The sequence below is a fragment of the Balaenoptera ricei genome, chromosome 10 (genome assembly GCF_028023285.1).
Source record: "Balaenoptera ricei isolate mBalRic1 chromosome 10, mBalRic1.hap2, whole genome shotgun sequence".
Lineage (NCBI taxonomy): Eukaryota > Metazoa > Chordata > Mammalia > Artiodactyla > Balaenopteridae > Balaenoptera > Balaenoptera ricei.
The window spans coordinates 103,891,676-103,907,388 of NC_082648.1; the positions used below are offsets into that span (position 1 = coordinate 103,891,676).

Consider the following 15,713-nt stretch of genomic DNA (forward strand, 5'->3'; position numbering starts at 1 on the left):
TTCGTTACATCCAAGAGTACCAAATGGCCCATTGTGAGAAATGACACCGGTATTTCCTGGGATAAAATAATAAGCCAGCTAAACAGACGAAGAAAACTCACCCAGTCTCCTGCCCACAGCCCGCGGCAGCTCGCACCCTGCGGACCCGGGCTGAGGCAGCCCCGCTGCTCGTGACCCAGGAGAGGAGCCTGAGGTCTGGGGAGGGCTTTAGTCCCCTGCTTGCCTTTTCTTATAGCTGAGGAAGTATCTCAGTGCTTTGAAGGCCCTTGAAAGAGAGTGCGTGGATGGAAGACCTCCAGAGGAGCCCTCTGATTATTGTTGACTCGGTTCCCTGAGAACGGAAAATCAGTCCAGCTCTGCTCTAGTTTGGGGGGGATGCTGAATCGAGTTTCCCAGCGAGGAGGTCTCCGCCCTGACGAGGTGACTTGCACTCCTGTCTGCGAACTTGATCTTGCAGCAGGAAGGGCGTCGTGACGGGCGGGACCCGGTGCTGGGCGGCCCTTACAGCGCAGGGCAGTGAACCCCGGGGAGACGTGGTTTCCCCATCTGTGAACTGGCGGCGATGACACCTCCCGCCTCGGCTGCCACGAGAAATTCCGGAGCCAGACAGGCCATCCGCAGAATCAGGTGGGCCTCCATCCCAGAGTGTGCTCAGGGCGTGTGGGCCTAGGGTGCCTCCTGGGACCGCAGAGTTCCGAGGCCGGGCGCCTTGCTGGGCCAGCCCGGCGGGCAGAGCGGTGCCCAGTGCAGGAGGGAGGCCCCCAGCCCCGGAGTGGGGCAGCTGGGCTGGTGCAGGTTCATGGGCGCACTCGGGCAGAGGGGAGCTCAGGGCTGGCCCCGGTGCACTCTTCATCCCAGTCCCATGTCACAGGGAAGGGGACAGGGCCGCCTGGGTCTGCCTGCCAGGGCCTTGGCTGAGCACACAGCCTGGGTCCGAGTAACCCACCCCTCCCCCATCATCTGGGTGACTGTCTGGTACCTAAATGTTTCCGTTTTCCATTTATAAGGTGTTTTCCCCTTTAACCCACCAGCTTCTTGGGGGCGTTTGTTCCTCCTCATCTCTGTGCCCAAGGGTCCGGAGTTTAGGGACACAGGGAGGGCCTGCTGCCTCTCGTCACTTTGCCCCGACGTGGGGATGACCCAGTGACCACCGAGGGGCGGGGGATAAACACAGTGTGGCCCGTCCATACAGTGGAAAGTTATTATACCATAAAAAGGAGGGAAGCACTGTCACAGGCTATGACACGGTGACCCTTGGAAACATCGTGCTCAGTGAGAGAAGCCAGACACGAAAGGCCACGTGTCCTGTGATGCCACTGAGGTGAGATGTCCACACAGGCACGTCCACGGGGGCAGGACGCAGCCTGGCGGCTGCTGGGGGCTGGGAGGGGCAGGGGAATGGGGAGTGACTGCTAATGAGGCCAGAGTTTGTTTGGGGTGATGAAAATGTTCTGGAATTAGATCGTGGTGATGGTTACCCAACCCTGTGAATACACTAAAGCCCACTGAATGGTACACTTTAAAAGGGTGAGTTTTACGGTATGTGCATTGTATCTCAATAAAATAACCCTCCAAACCAAACCAAACCATCAGAAACTCGTTGCGTGAATGAGGGAGGAGATGAAGGAAGGCAGGTAAGAGTGCTGGTTTCCTTTGCCCAGAAGGACAGACGTGCCTCCAGGGAGACGCGGTGATTAGGAGTTGGATCTGCTCTGTGGTCTGCACGGCCGTGAGGCTGTGCCCGGTTGGATGTGTGTCCGGGGCCGTGGCCTCCTCTCTGGGCTCCTGAGGCCCCCCACAGAGGCCCCAGCTGGTTGGTTCCCTCACGGGGTGCTGGCCTGGAAGAACCCTCCCTGTTTTTACTTTCTGATTTCCGCTGTGAAGGGAGGACGGAGTGGGAGGGTGTTCCCGGGCGGCTCTCCCAGCCCAGCACCCGGTGGGAGTCAGGCCGTGTCGGGCTGCTGCTGGGGAGGCGATCGAAGCCCGGGTGTGAGGTGTGCGCAGGTGTGGAGGGCTGGCCTGCTCTGTGGGAGTGGTTACGAGCCCGGGCTCCGGGACGGATGGCGGGTCCATACCCTGACCCCACTCCTTACCAGGCCGTCACCGGGCCGGCTCGTTGTTCCTCTGTACCCCATTTCCCAAGGGGCGCAACGGTGGCCGCAATAGAGTTAATGCATTTAAAACATGAAGAAGAGTGCCTGGCATCTAATAACCACTCAGTAAATGTTAGCAGTTATCATTGTTACGATTATTGTCATTTTTACCCGCTTAAAACTTTCTAAATATATTCCGGGCTGAAATGTTTCTTTTCGTAAAGAACATTTTCCTTGCAAAGTTACCATGCACCTTTGCAAAATACAACAAAAGTAAATAAAATTAAAAGAATACGATGCACAATTTTTAAAACATTTATGAGTGTTATGCTGGATGATAGCAATTTTTATAAGGATCTAAAGTTAATTTCTTCAAATGTCTGATAAGCCATTTCAATTAGGCATCTGTTTTGCATTTTAAAGCTTTTAAGTTATGCTTTCTCATTAGATTTTTTATGCTTGGAGGAGGAAATTATTTAGAGCACCATTGTCTATTCTTTCTTTCAAACACATCTGTGTTTTTGCTTTCTTGGTGTTTGCTCATAGCATAGAAGTATTTACGCAGTGTGGTTTTGGGAACTCTCACCTTGGAAACGGGTTTTTAGAGGGGTTATTACTGAATGAATATGTGAATATATGAGAAGCAGAATTTTAGAAATCTTAGGAAAAAACGTTCAGACCTCAGTTAGGAATAAGTAATAAATTGATATTTTAGGTCCTCTCTTATGAGGATGTGAAATGCCTGAGAAGCAATGATTTACAGTATGTTAATTATGTTAATTGGAGAGGATTCAGAATATTAATTATCTGCAACTAATTAGGTATCAAAATGGAGACCCATTAAGTGATGCGGTGGAAGATGCCAAGTCATCTAGCTGGAGCGAGGAGAACGGGGCGGGGGCGGGGGCGGGGGCGGGGAGGTGGGTCCTGCCGGCAGAGCGCACGTCCTCGTTCGCCCCGTGGGCTAACGGCTCCCTGTCTTCCCCCCGCCCCGCGGCACAGATGACGAGGACGTGGACACCGCCGACGTCTCCTGCGTGCCTGCGGACGCGCTGCGCAACGTGGAGGCCGACACGTACTGGTGCGTGAGCCGGCTGCTGGACGGCATCCAGGTGAGCGCCCGGAGGCAGCGCCGCCCCGCCCCGCGGCGTCCCTCGGGCGGAGTTCATGCTCCTCAGGGTGACTGTGTGTCTGCGGGCGCACACGCGCCTCTGGAGCCGGTTGGGGGGCACAGTGCGGGGCTCGGAGGGACCAGGCCCCCCCCTGCAGAGTCCGATCCCCGCGGGTATTCCACCCCCCTGCCCCCCCCCCCCCCCAGCTCCACTCGGCCGCCGGTGACTGTGGTTCTGCCCCCCCCCAGCACGGGGGGGTCGTTGACGAGCCGCTTCACTGCGTGAACTGTGTTCAGAGGAACCCGCCTCTTAAAGGGCATCAGATTTGGGGCTTCCCTGGTGGCGCAGTGGTTGAGAATCTGCCTGCCAATGCAGAGGACACGGGTTCGAGCCCTGGTCTGGGAAGATCCCACAGGCCACGGAGCAACTGGGCCCGCGAGCCGCAACTACTGAGCCTGCGCGTCTGGAGCCTGTGCGCCGCAACAAGAGAGGCCGCCGTAGTGAGAGGCCCGCGCACCGCGATGAAGAGTGGCCCCCGCTCGCCGCAAGTAGAGAAAGCCCACGCACAGAAACGAAGACCCAATACAGCCATAAAAAAAAAAAAAAAAGTAACAAATGTTCAAGTACAATTGCGGTCTTTAAAAAAAAAAAAAAGGGCATCAGATTCAAGGCCTTGGCTCCGCATCCGTGACACCGGGGCCCGTCAGCCGCCAGCCGCCAGCCCCACCATCCCCGCCCGCCTCGGGTCAGGGATCTCGGCGCTCGAGGACCAGTGACGCTGCCGGGTCCCAGAGGGAAGCGTGAGCTGGGGGGCATCCTGCCCCCCGTGGGTGGGGCTTCTGCTGGACCTGGTGTCAGCTGGGCCCCTGGCTGGGATTCTCCCTGGAAAGCCAGAGTCTTCCGGGGCCTGGGATGGTTTTATGACATCACCCATTCCCCTAAATCAGGGGGAAACTCAAACACAGTGCCTGGGGAGGAAGACGTTGGCAGGTCAAGAGCAGGAGGACGGGCTGGAGCCTTGCGTGTGGCGGGAAGTGGCCGCGGTAGGTAGACGGCCCTCGAGCCAGCTGTGGGCCATTTTAGGCTTGTCTGGTGCCCACACAGCTTTCCCAGACGCTGGCCTGGGGCCGGGGCTGCACCCGTTCTGGGGCGGGAGAAGGGATTTAGGGCCGAGCTCCCGGGCTCACCGCGGGGTGAAGGGGAGAGGTGTGAGCGCTGCGGCACAAGGCATAAACCACGCTCCGACGACACGCATGCGGGGCAGACTGGGCCCTGGAGGGGGACCGTGAATTTGCCAACAGAGGAGGGGAAGAGCCCGGGGCAGGGTTTTGGTCTGAGGTTCGTTCTGGTCACTCACGGGAGGACGGTCCAAAGACGGCCGCCACAGGACGGAGGCTGTGCGGGGGCCTTGGGTTCTGCCAGGATCCCTTTGTCCCAGGTAAGGAGGGCCCTTCCCCCTGAAGAGAGAGGACTGGCGTTGCGGATGCACTCGTCACAGGCGTTTCCCGCCAGCTTTGGCTTTTCCTGAGCTGTTGTCATAGCAGGCATTCCTGATGCCGCCCACTGGAGAGGCCTCAGCTAAGCTGCCTGATTGGAAATGGTCCAAGCAAGGCTTTTCTAAGATGTCATCTAAAGACTGACTGAGGCCCTGAGGTTTAATTTGAATAAATCAGCTAGGACGATTCTGTTGAAGAAAACTGTGTGGGTTCTCATTCCCCTTGATAACTTAGGAATTGACAAAGAGAACGCAGAAGCCCTTTCTGGAGTTGAATAATAGAAAGCTTGTATCTGAGAGCCCATCAGAACGCCTCCTTACTGATTTTGTATCTTGTAAAGAAAAATGTGCCTGCTGGCGACAGATTTTGGCCCCAGCATCAATTCATCATTTCCCTACTCTGCTAATGTTTTCATATTTTTCAGTCTTTCTCCCAAAACTTAAGACTCTTTTCCTCCTTGGAAAGGAGATTGAATCATAATCTGAAACTTTTTATAAATTTCAGATGTCACTTTTCTGATCATGCGTGATGGAACTTCTGCTATTTAAATACAAGATTGTCCGGCTTCTATTTGTAAATAAAATCAGCTGTACAATGAAACTGATGCTGGCTTTTCATTTTTCACCCGAGATTTGTTGTCTGATGAAATGGTTTCTTGACAGGGGTGCTGCGTGGAAGGCATAATGCTTCTCTGGCGTGTGTGTGTGTGTGTGTGTGTGTGTGTGTGTGTGTGTGTGTGTGTGATTACCACGCACGCCAGGCCAACGGCAGCCGTCTGTCTTTCTGTCACATGCTCACGACTGATTCCACGTGATCCTCACGTGAGCAAGCGTTCAGAGATGCCCATTACCAGCATCCAGGGAGTCTGGGGGGGCTCTTCTGTAATTCCCTTAGATGAGGCCATCCCCCGTGACCCTGTGCGAGCTCTGTGGGGGACTTTTCAGCGTGTGCAAGTACTGTCGCCATTGTAGTTTGGATAAGTGTGAGGATATGAACTGACTTAAAATCAAGAGGAAACATGGACCAGGTGTCATAAACCCATTGTATGCTATTATAAATAACATATTTTTATGATAAATGAATATTTTCCAAAACAAAAATGTTTAGTGAGAAGAAAGGCATGGTTTTACTTTACGTGCCTTGACAGAAGACAGCTGAATTCTCATATGTGTTTCCCCAGTCAACCTGTTGTAATATGCTTTTTTGGTTGAAGTATATGAAGAAAACCCAGCCTCTCACAGGTATGTAGTTGGAAAAGGGAGAAGTATTTTAACAGCCCTTTCAGATGATTGTGGATGTTTTCCCTTTAATGCTGTACCACAGCCGAACAGATGGTAGTTTCTTAAAGGTCACTTGCAGTGTGAATGTGAAGCCGTAGCAGTGAACATTTTGTGCTCAGTCACAGTAAAATCCATTGACCTGTCTTGCACTTGGAATAGATCTTTTACAAATGCATGGTTCTGTCACATCAGACACTGGTCATTGGAAAATCCTGGATGCCTGAGGTATGTAGATCATCTAAACATTGGTGCGTTTCATCGTACAGTATCAAAAAATCACCTTTGTTAGTGTTACCACCATTCTCATAAGGAACTGTCAAGCGCAGAGTGGTGGATAAAAGTTCTCTAAAATTCAGATTTTGGCTTAAAAGTGCAAATATTATTATTGGCAGCAAACACTGTGAATTGGTTCCCTTGAGGTGACAGGGTAACTTTGTTCATTTTTGAGAAAATTTCTGCCAGATACCCAAGTTTGAATAACCAGTTTGCCTGTTGGTCATTCTTTCAAGTACGTTTTCTCTTGGAAAATGCATCCAGTTCTGCTCTCAGCTCAGAGAATTGCACCAAAAATTGCTTTTCTGGAAGAAATCAATGTTTTTGGGTTCACGTCTCCAGAGCTTTACATGTTCTTCCCATTTTTCCCATAGAATACTGAAAAGATGTTTATCAAGGGTCAAGATTTAACCCAATACTAATCATAAGATTAGGAACTTTTCCTGTGTCACCCAGGACATCCTTAAGTGAAACTGCCTCTTTTTAAACCACGAATGTGTGGCATTGAATACGGTCGTGGATGCTGCCTTGGTCCGTGCTGCGAGCCAGCACTTCTACTTGCCACCACTTCTGTAGCATGACAGCAAATGCCAACATGGCGACAGAGGTAGATGATGCCTCAGTATCATTATGAATGCAGTTTGGACCTCACAGGCTGCTTGAAAGGATCCCAGGGAGCCCAGCGGTTGGCTGAGCACCGTGGGCGCTGCAGCCCCGCAGGGAGAGATGCTCTCAGGGAGAGGCCCCCAGGGCGAGCTCACAAGAGGAAAAGTACAAGACGGAGAAAGTGCGCCACGAGTGAACGTCGGCTGGCACTGGCACTGGGGGAGCTGTGCCCGGGGACTTGGGATCCTACAACAGTGGGTCTTTCTGCCCGTATCCTGCTCCTTGGATCCTGGGCATCGTGAGTTGACTGCATGTCCAGGGGCCATTGGGAACGTGAGGTGGAGGGCCCTGACGTGGGCTTTCCCGTCTCATTGAAAGGACAGAGCCACACTCGGGTCTCATAATGAGGTCGATTGTCCTCAGGTATGATGTGAGGAGTCCAGCCAAAGACTTAAGGGGGAATTCCCTGGTGGTCCAGTGGTTAGGACTTGGCACATTCGCTGCCATGGGCCTGGGTTCAATCCCTGGTCGGGAAACTAAGATCCCACAAGCCACGCAGCGTGGCCAAAAAAAAAAAAATTTGGTGGGCCATTATTTCTTCCAGTGGTTTCACGGATTGTGTCTTTCTAATGCCGCCTTTGGAGGTGATTTTTGGTTAGGTCACCAAAGGCCAGTCCAGCTGATGGGCTGCTGCTTTACAAAGGACCGCCTTGCGACAGGCCAGCAGGACCTGGGCCTTGGGGCCGAGGAGGAGAGTGCCCGTGGACTTTCTGAGGAAGGAAGCTGCTCGAAGGCTCTGCTGCGGCGCCGGGCAGGGCAGGCCCAGGTCCCAGTCCAGGTGGGCGAGCCCTTCTCTGGCTTCTCGGGGCTTATTCTTGGGCCTTTGCCCGCCTTCTCATTTCACCAACGACATGACGCCAGGGTTGTCGGGGAGCTGTCACCTCTTGAGTTACGGCTTCCATACTTGCCCGCCCTGCAGTCGTACTGTTACTCTCAGATTCATTACTTAGCAGGACAGCCTCTTTGAGTAGAAAAGAACTGTTGCCTTTTATAATTAGTCATTTACGTTTTCTTTCCTTGGGGAAGAATGACTCAATTCTAAGAACTGGTTGCTGGCGTGGAAGGGATGGGAATACTGGGGAAAGTGACGATATTATCTTGGAACTTGCCAGAGAAAAGGCTGGAAATGTGGTGGTGTAGTGACTGGCAGAGAAAGGCCGGGAACGACCAGACCTGTGACTGGGGGCTGGAGGGGACACTGTCTTGCGGGGGGCGGGGTGGTCCCTCAAATACAGCTGCTGTGAGTTAGCCAGGGGGAGAAAAGGGACGACGTATCACAGGGAACCAGAGCCTGCACAGGGAGCCCTTGGAGAAGGTTCTGCTCCTAAAAGGAGAGCGGCCCGAGGCACGCTCAGAAGGTGGCCCAGGATCTTCAGAAGGAGCCAGAACCTCGATCTGTTGCCACCTCTCAACCAAACTCCAAGGAAAGAGAACAGAGGGCCGGTGCGTTGCTTGGGAAGGTGGTGGAGAGGATGCGTACGTGGCCTTGACGTGGCTTTTGTTGTTCGCATCAGGAGTCTCCACCTGGAAAGGGCAGCGGAGCAGCAGGAGGAGGGCGCAGAGCCAGACCTCGTGCCCAGCCCGCGTGTGGACGGTGGATGGCCGGAGCGCCCGCTCCACATGGCGCTTTCCTGTCTCACGTCCAGATGCGTCATGCGCGGGGTGGAAGCACCTTCAGAGCTGTGATGTTAGCGCTCCAGTCGATAACAGTGAGAACTCTTGGCAACATTTTAGAAACGTTTATTAAATAGACAAGAATGTGTGGGTTACTGGGCTGAAGCAGAAGATTCATTAAGAGTGAGTTATTGTGCGCCAGTGTAAAAATGAAGATTAAAAAAAATTCAATTTACAGTAGCATTGAAAACAGTGAAATCCATGTCGTTGCCTGGATGAATCGTTCATTCCTCTTAATTACAAAGCAGTGCTCCATCGTGTGACTCTGTCACAGTTTGGTTAAACATCCTCCAGCTGGTGGAAGCCAAGGCTGTTTCCAGTCTTCGGCCGTTAGGAGTGACGTTTCCGTGAGCACTCATGTAGTCGTCCTCTTGTTGACGTGTATTTCTTGTCTCTTGGGTCAATACGTAGGAGTGGACTTGCTGGGTGATGGCGTAGGGCTATACTTAGTTTTTATGAAAAACATCCAGATCTTCTCCCCGAATTGGTTACGCTATTTCATAAGCCCGTCAGCAGTGAGGTCTGGCTGCTCCACGTCCTCACCAGCGTTGCACAGCCCTGTTTTCATCTCTGCTGGTTAGCAGTCGTGTGTGTGTGTGTGTGTGTGTGTGTGCGTGCGTGCGTGCGCGCGCGCGCATGCGTGTGTATCTATGTATCTGTATTGTTGGGCTGCACTCCACAGGCTTGCAAGGCCTTTACTTGCCCAGCTTTAAGAGTGAAGAAAGAGCCTGGAGTCAGCAACAGAGACATCAGCGGTTTAATGGACGGGGGAGCTTAGCTCCTGGAGCAATGCTTCACCACGTGCGGCGGGCGGTGGGCAGGACATGGCGGCTGTCTTCACTCCCGGGAGAAGGGGCCGTTGCCAGTTTTAGGGGGAATTGACGTCAGGTGGGCTTGTCAGTTACCAGGGAAACCAGCAGAGAGGCACGCCCCTCATGGCCCCTTTGATAAGAACAGTCACTAGCTGGGGCCTGGGGCAAGTATGAAGGAAGGTCAGTCACATGAGCAGGTGTAGGTGAAGCAGGCGCTGGTCCAGCAGGGATGTACAGAGAGCAAGAGAACAGCCATCCTGAGTGGCCTGACCATACGGTGTCTAGATATCTATATCTGTATATCTATATCCATATCGAGAGAGGGAACGAGAATATTTTTTCCCAAGTTTGTGGCTTGTCAATTTACACTTAAAAAAAATTTTATTTATTTATTTATTTATTTATTTGTTTGTTTGTTTATTTATTTTTGGCTGCATTGGGTCTTCGTTGCTGCACGCAGGCTTTCTCTAGTTGTGGCGAGCGGGGACTACTCTTCGTTGTGGTGCGCGGGCTTCTCATTGCAGTGGCTTCTCTTGTTGCGGAGCACAGGCTCTAGGAGTGTGGGCTCAGTAGTTGTGGCTCGCGGGCTCTAGAGTGCAGGCTCAGTAGTTGTGGCGCATGGGCTTAGTTGCTCCGCGGAACGTGGGATCTTCCCGGACAAGGGCTAGAACCTGCGTCCCCTGTGTTGGCAGGCGGACTCTTAACCACTGCGCCACCAAGGAAGTCCCTCAATTTACTTTTAAAAAATGTCTTCTGCTGAGCAGAAAATTTTAATTTTGATGAATTCTAATTTATTATTTTTTGTGGTAATGGTTGTCTGTGTCCTAACCAAAAAGCCTTTTCCTACACCCAGCATACCAGGGTATTCTCCTAAGTTTTTCTTCTAGAAACTATAATTTTAGTTTTTACTTTTAGGTCTGTCATCTAGCTTGACTTAATTTTTCTGTATGGTGTGAGGAAGGCCCCATGGTTCTTTTTTAAAATATAGATTTCCTAGTTAACACAGCACCATTTGTTGAAAACAGTTTTGTTATGTTTCCAGAGTAGATTGCTTTGGCACCTTTTCTGAAAATCAAATGACTGTATACATGTGTGTCCATTTCTGGACACTCTATCATGTTCCATTAATCTATTAATGGGTTGTTATACCAGTACGTACTGTCTTCACTACTGTAGCTTTTCTTGGAGTTCGGTAAAGTCCTCCAAGTGTGTTCTTTTTAAAAAAAAAATTATCTTGAGTATTTTTGGTCCTTTGCATTTTTATATAAAGTTTATCATTAGCCATTTCCTACCGAAAAAGCCTTACGGCCTGGGATTTAGAATGGAATTATATATTTTTTTTTTTTTTTTTTTTTATAAATAAGCATATGTGATTTATTTTTAAAGAAATTTTTAAAAATTGCAATGCCAGTAAAATCCAAAATACAGACATAAATGTGATAGATACGATTTTGCTGAGATTAAAGAACTGAAATTGTGTTTAATGGCAGGAAGATATAGTTGTGTGTCTTCTCTTTTACCAAAGGAGGTTCAGTGTGATGGGTCTGGAGTCAGGTTGCCTGGGCTGAACTCCCACCGTGTGATACGGGCAAGTGACTTAATCTCTTTAAGCCCCACCCCTCCCTGTAAAATGAAGATGATGCGTATCTACTCAGAGGGATGTTGTGAGGATTAAATGCAACAACACGAGCAAAGTACTTAGCCCACAAAAAGGGGTTTATAAATTATTATTGTTGTTGTTGTAATTTGTTCTTTTTGATAATAAACCCATTATATCGTCTATTCCATTATTTTGAAAGGTTAATCAGTTTAATATGGTACCCTAAAATACAAAACCAAAAAAATTCCATTCAAGGACAAAAATCCTAATGAACGTAGGACTTACAAAGTTGGCTCTTTGCTGCATCTTTGCCTGTGATGAAAAAGGTACCAACTATACCAGGCTTTTGAGATTGGAAAGCCTCTGTTAGCGGGAGCCGCCTGAGTACTCAGTTCACACACCCTGTTTTCTCTTCAGTCTACCCTGTGACAGGATGTCAATGGCCTTCCTTCGGTCCCACTGTGAGCTTAAACTCCCATGCAAACCTGGGAACTGAAAGAATATGGCCAGACTGAGTCACAGGGTAATCATGCAGGCGATCCAAAATAGGTTTACAGCCCTTTTTAAAGATCCTCCCAGAAACAGAAAGACACACACACACACTACCACCATCACCACTCTCAGATTTAACAGCTTCCTGGAAATGAAGAGATTTAAGCCAAAGGAGTCCCTCCAGGAGTGAGAATCCTAGACCTGGTGACAGGCTGTAGCAGGAGGCTGGAAAAGGGAGGGTTTGTCAAGCTTTAGGGGCAAAGAATGCTTACACATTAAAAACAATAAACAAACAAACAACAACCAACTCAGACTACCAAGAGGGCAAGCCCAACCATGCAGAACAAAATCTTATCATTTTAGTCTTTATGGGATGGCAATTTATGATAAGAAAGGCTGGGCTGAACCATCTCTACAATGTTTATCAAGGGAAATTTAATAAGCAAACTAGCAACATTGGAGGAGAAACTTTTCACTTCTTAAAAATACAACCATTTTTTAAAAATGACTTTAACTGTTTCCTGGCTGGAACCATGGAAAGTGCTGAAGAGAATAAAAAGAAGGTTCCTGCTGTGCCAGAAACCCTTAAAAAGCGAAAGAATTTCGCAGAGCTTAAGATCAAGCACCTGAGAAAGAAATTTGCCCAGAAGATGCTTCGAAAGGGAAGGAGGAAGCTTATCTATGAAAAAGCTAAGCACTACCACAGGGAATACCGGCAGATGTACAGAACTGAAATTCGAATGGCTGGGATGGCAAGAAAAGCTGGCAACTTCCACGTACCCGTGGAACCCAAATTGGCATTTGTCATCAGGATCAGAGGTATCAATGGTGTGAGCCCAAAGGTTCGAAAGGTGTTGCAGCTTCTTCACCTCTGTCAGATTTTCTTTTTTTTTTTTTTTTTTTCACACACACACACTGTATTTTATTTTTACAAGAGATAAATCGACTGACACCAAGCATTGTACATGGATGACCACAACAAAAGCAACAATGATTGCAATTACCAAACATGAAACACACTCATACTATGTCATAGTATTGACATTCAGTCCAGTAATCCTCCACTGTAACAGCTCCTTTACTTTGCAGTGAAAATTGATTTGTATATGGAATTATATTTTGAATCTATGTGTCAGTTGTCCCAGAATTAACAGTATTAACAGTGTTAATTTATTCTAATCTGTAAGCATGGTATAGTTTTAAATTTATTTAAATGTTCTTTAACTTACCCTAATAAACATTTTGTAGTTTTCAGTGTATGGGTTTTGCTCATCTTTTGTTAAATTTATTTCTAGATTTTTTTTTTTTTTTGATGCTCCTTTAAATGGTATAGCTTTCTTGGTAAATTTTGTTTTTTTGATTTTTACTGATAGTTTGTACAAATACAATTGAGTTTTGTAAACTGACAGTTTTTCAGTTCCTATTGTTGTGTAACAAATTACTCCAAAACTTCCTGACTTAGAACAACTGTTTTATCACTCTCACAGATCCTGTTGGTCAGGATTTCAGTCAGGACACACCACGAATCTCTGTCTGTGCACCATGGTGTCTGGCGCCTTGGTGAGACGGCTTGAAAGCTGGCACAAGTTGATGCCTAGGGACTGGAATCATCTGCAATCTCACTCTTTTACGTGTGTGGTGCCTGGGCTTGGACGACTCTAAGACTGAGACTGTAGATTGAGCTGCCCACACATGGCCTCTCCATGTGGCTTAACATCCTCATGGCACAGTGGCCTTAGGAAAGTCAGACTTCTGACATAATGGTTCAAGGCTCCCAGTAAGACTTCCAGAAAGCAAGCTGTTAGTTGCATTTTTTCATGACTGAACCTCAGAAGTCGCATAATATCACTTCCACTCTACTCTTTTGGGTAAAGAAGTCATAAGCCTACTTTAAAGAGAGGGAAATTAGACTCCATCTCTTGATGCAGGAGTGCCCTGGTCACATAAAAGAATATATGGGATAAGAGATATTGTTGTGGAAAATATATGCCACACCTCGTTTCTTGTAATCTTGCTAAATTCACTTATTAGTTCTAGGAGCTTTTGGGTAGATGCTTTAGGATTTTCTATGTGCATAATCATGTCACCTACAAATAAACAGAATTTTACTTCTTTCTAGGTAATATGTGTGGCTTTTATTTCCTCTTCTTGCCTTATTCCATTGTCAAGGACCTCAAGTACAAAGTTGAACGGAAGTGATGAGAGCAGACATTTTTACCTCCTTCCAGGTATTGGTGGAGAGGGTGAAACATTTAGGTGCTCACCATTAACTTTGATGTTAGCTGTTGACTTTTCGTAGATGCCCTTTATCAGGGTGGTTTTGACAGTGCAAATTCCACAGACAAGGAGTCTGTATTTTTAATAAACATTCTGCCTTATTTTGGTAGGTCTTTTTCTTTACATTTGAGGAATACCAGTATATAAAGGGCAAAGAGATTGAGGATAGAATTTGTAAGACTTGGTGGAAGAAGAGCTGGAAGACAGATCATAGTTTGCTGAGACTTTTAAATAATTATGAATCAGTATTTTGCCAAATGCTTTTTCTTGTGTTGAGATGGATGGTCATATGATTTTTCTGACTTACTCTATTAATGTACTGAAGGACATTGATTAATTTTTAATGTTAAGCCAGCTTGCATTCCTGAGATAAGTCCCACTTTGTTGTGAGATGTTAGTCTTTTTATATGTTTCAGGATTCTCTTTGATATTTTATTTTATTGTATTGTATGTAATATATTTTAAAAGAGTTTTATATCTCTGTTCATGAGGAATACAATTGACCCTTGAATAACACAGGTTTGAACTGTGCAGGTCCACTTACACGTGCTTTTTTTTTTCCTCAATTAAATACGGGTAGTACTGCATGATCCAGGGTTTGCTGAATCCACAGATATAGCACTGCAGATACAGAGGGCTGACTATGCGATTTGAGCATCTATGGATTTTGGTATCCATGGGGGCTCCTGGAACCAACCCCCTTTGTATACCAAGGGATGACAGTATTGTCTTCCATTTTCTTTTCTTCTGTGTATTCTCTTTTTCTGTTTTGGCATTAGGGAAATGGTGATTTCATAAAATGCTCCTGTGATTTCTGAAAGAGTTTGTGCAAGATTGGTATTGTGTTTTTCTTAAATACTTGATAGAATTCAACAGTGAAGCCATCTTGGCCTGGAACTTTCTTTGTGGGAAAGTTTTAAGTACAAATTCAGTTTCTGCTCTGGGTAGGGCTCCAGATTTTCTATTTCTTTTCTTGTCAGTTTTGATAATTTGTGTATTTTAAAGAATTTGGTCATTTTAAACAATTGTAATTTATTGACATACTGTTGTTTACAATATTCCCTAATTCTTTTAATGTCTATAAGGACTAAAGTGATGTCTTCAATTCCTAAAATTGGTAATTAAACTAATTGATATGTGTCTTGAGATCTGTCACATAGTCTATCTTGATGAATGTTTCATGTGTCCTTGAGAAGAATGTGTGTTCTGCTTTGTTGGGGAAGTTTCTGTAAATATCAGTTAGGTCATGTTGGTTGATATGTAGTGTTTTTCCTGTGTTCTCTACCCTTACTGATTTTCCATCTGCTTTTTCTGTCAACTGCTGAGTGAGGACTTCTGGAATTTCCAACTATAATGGTTGATTTGTCTCTTCTTTTAGTTTTGTGAGGTTTTGCTTCATGTTGTTTGAATCTTGGTTATTAGATACACACACATGTGAGATGATTATGTTTTATTGATGAATTTATATGCTTATTGTTATGAAATATTCCTCTATTTCTGGTTATATCCCCTGTCCTCGATTCCAGTTCCTCTGATATTAATATAGCCATTCCATCTTCCTTATGATTAGTATTTCCTTGGTATGTCTTTTCCATCCCTTTGCTTTTAATCTGTTTGTGTCTTCTTATTTAAAGCACTTTTCTTGTAGACAGCTTATAGTTGGATTTTGCTTTCCTACCCTTTTAGTGTGTGTTTAGTTCATTTACATTCAGTAATTATTTATATGGCTGGGGTTTACACTGCCATTTTGCTATTTATTTTCTATTCATTTCATCTTATTTCCTCCCTTTTTCCTCCCTTCTTTTGCATGCATTGGGTACTTTTTAAATTAATGGACCCTGTTTTTTAGGGCAGTTTCAGGTTTACAGAAATATTGAGCAGGAAGTACAGAGAGTTTGATATACTCTGTTGCCACCTCTTCACACACACAAGGTTTCT

At 47.1% G+C, this 15,713-nt stretch overlaps 1 protein-coding gene across 3 annotated transcripts in view; it reads left to right on the top strand.

The window, feature by feature from the left end:
- The window catches only part of TBC1D22A (TBC1 domain family member 22A), a 318,315-nt gene that overhangs the window by 181,244 nt on the left and 121,358 nt on the right, over positions 1-15,713 (top strand). For 2 of the 3 annotated variants that reach the window (XM_059937195.1, XM_059937196.1), the window contains exon 9: positions 3,096-3,205. The exons of the other annotated variant lie outside the window; for it this stretch is intronic. In XM_059937195.1, coding sequence (XP_059793178.1) covers positions 3,096-3,205 — 110 coding nt within the window. The remainder of the gene's footprint in view (positions 1-3,095; positions 3,206-15,713) is intronic. 3 annotated transcript variants of the gene reach the window in all.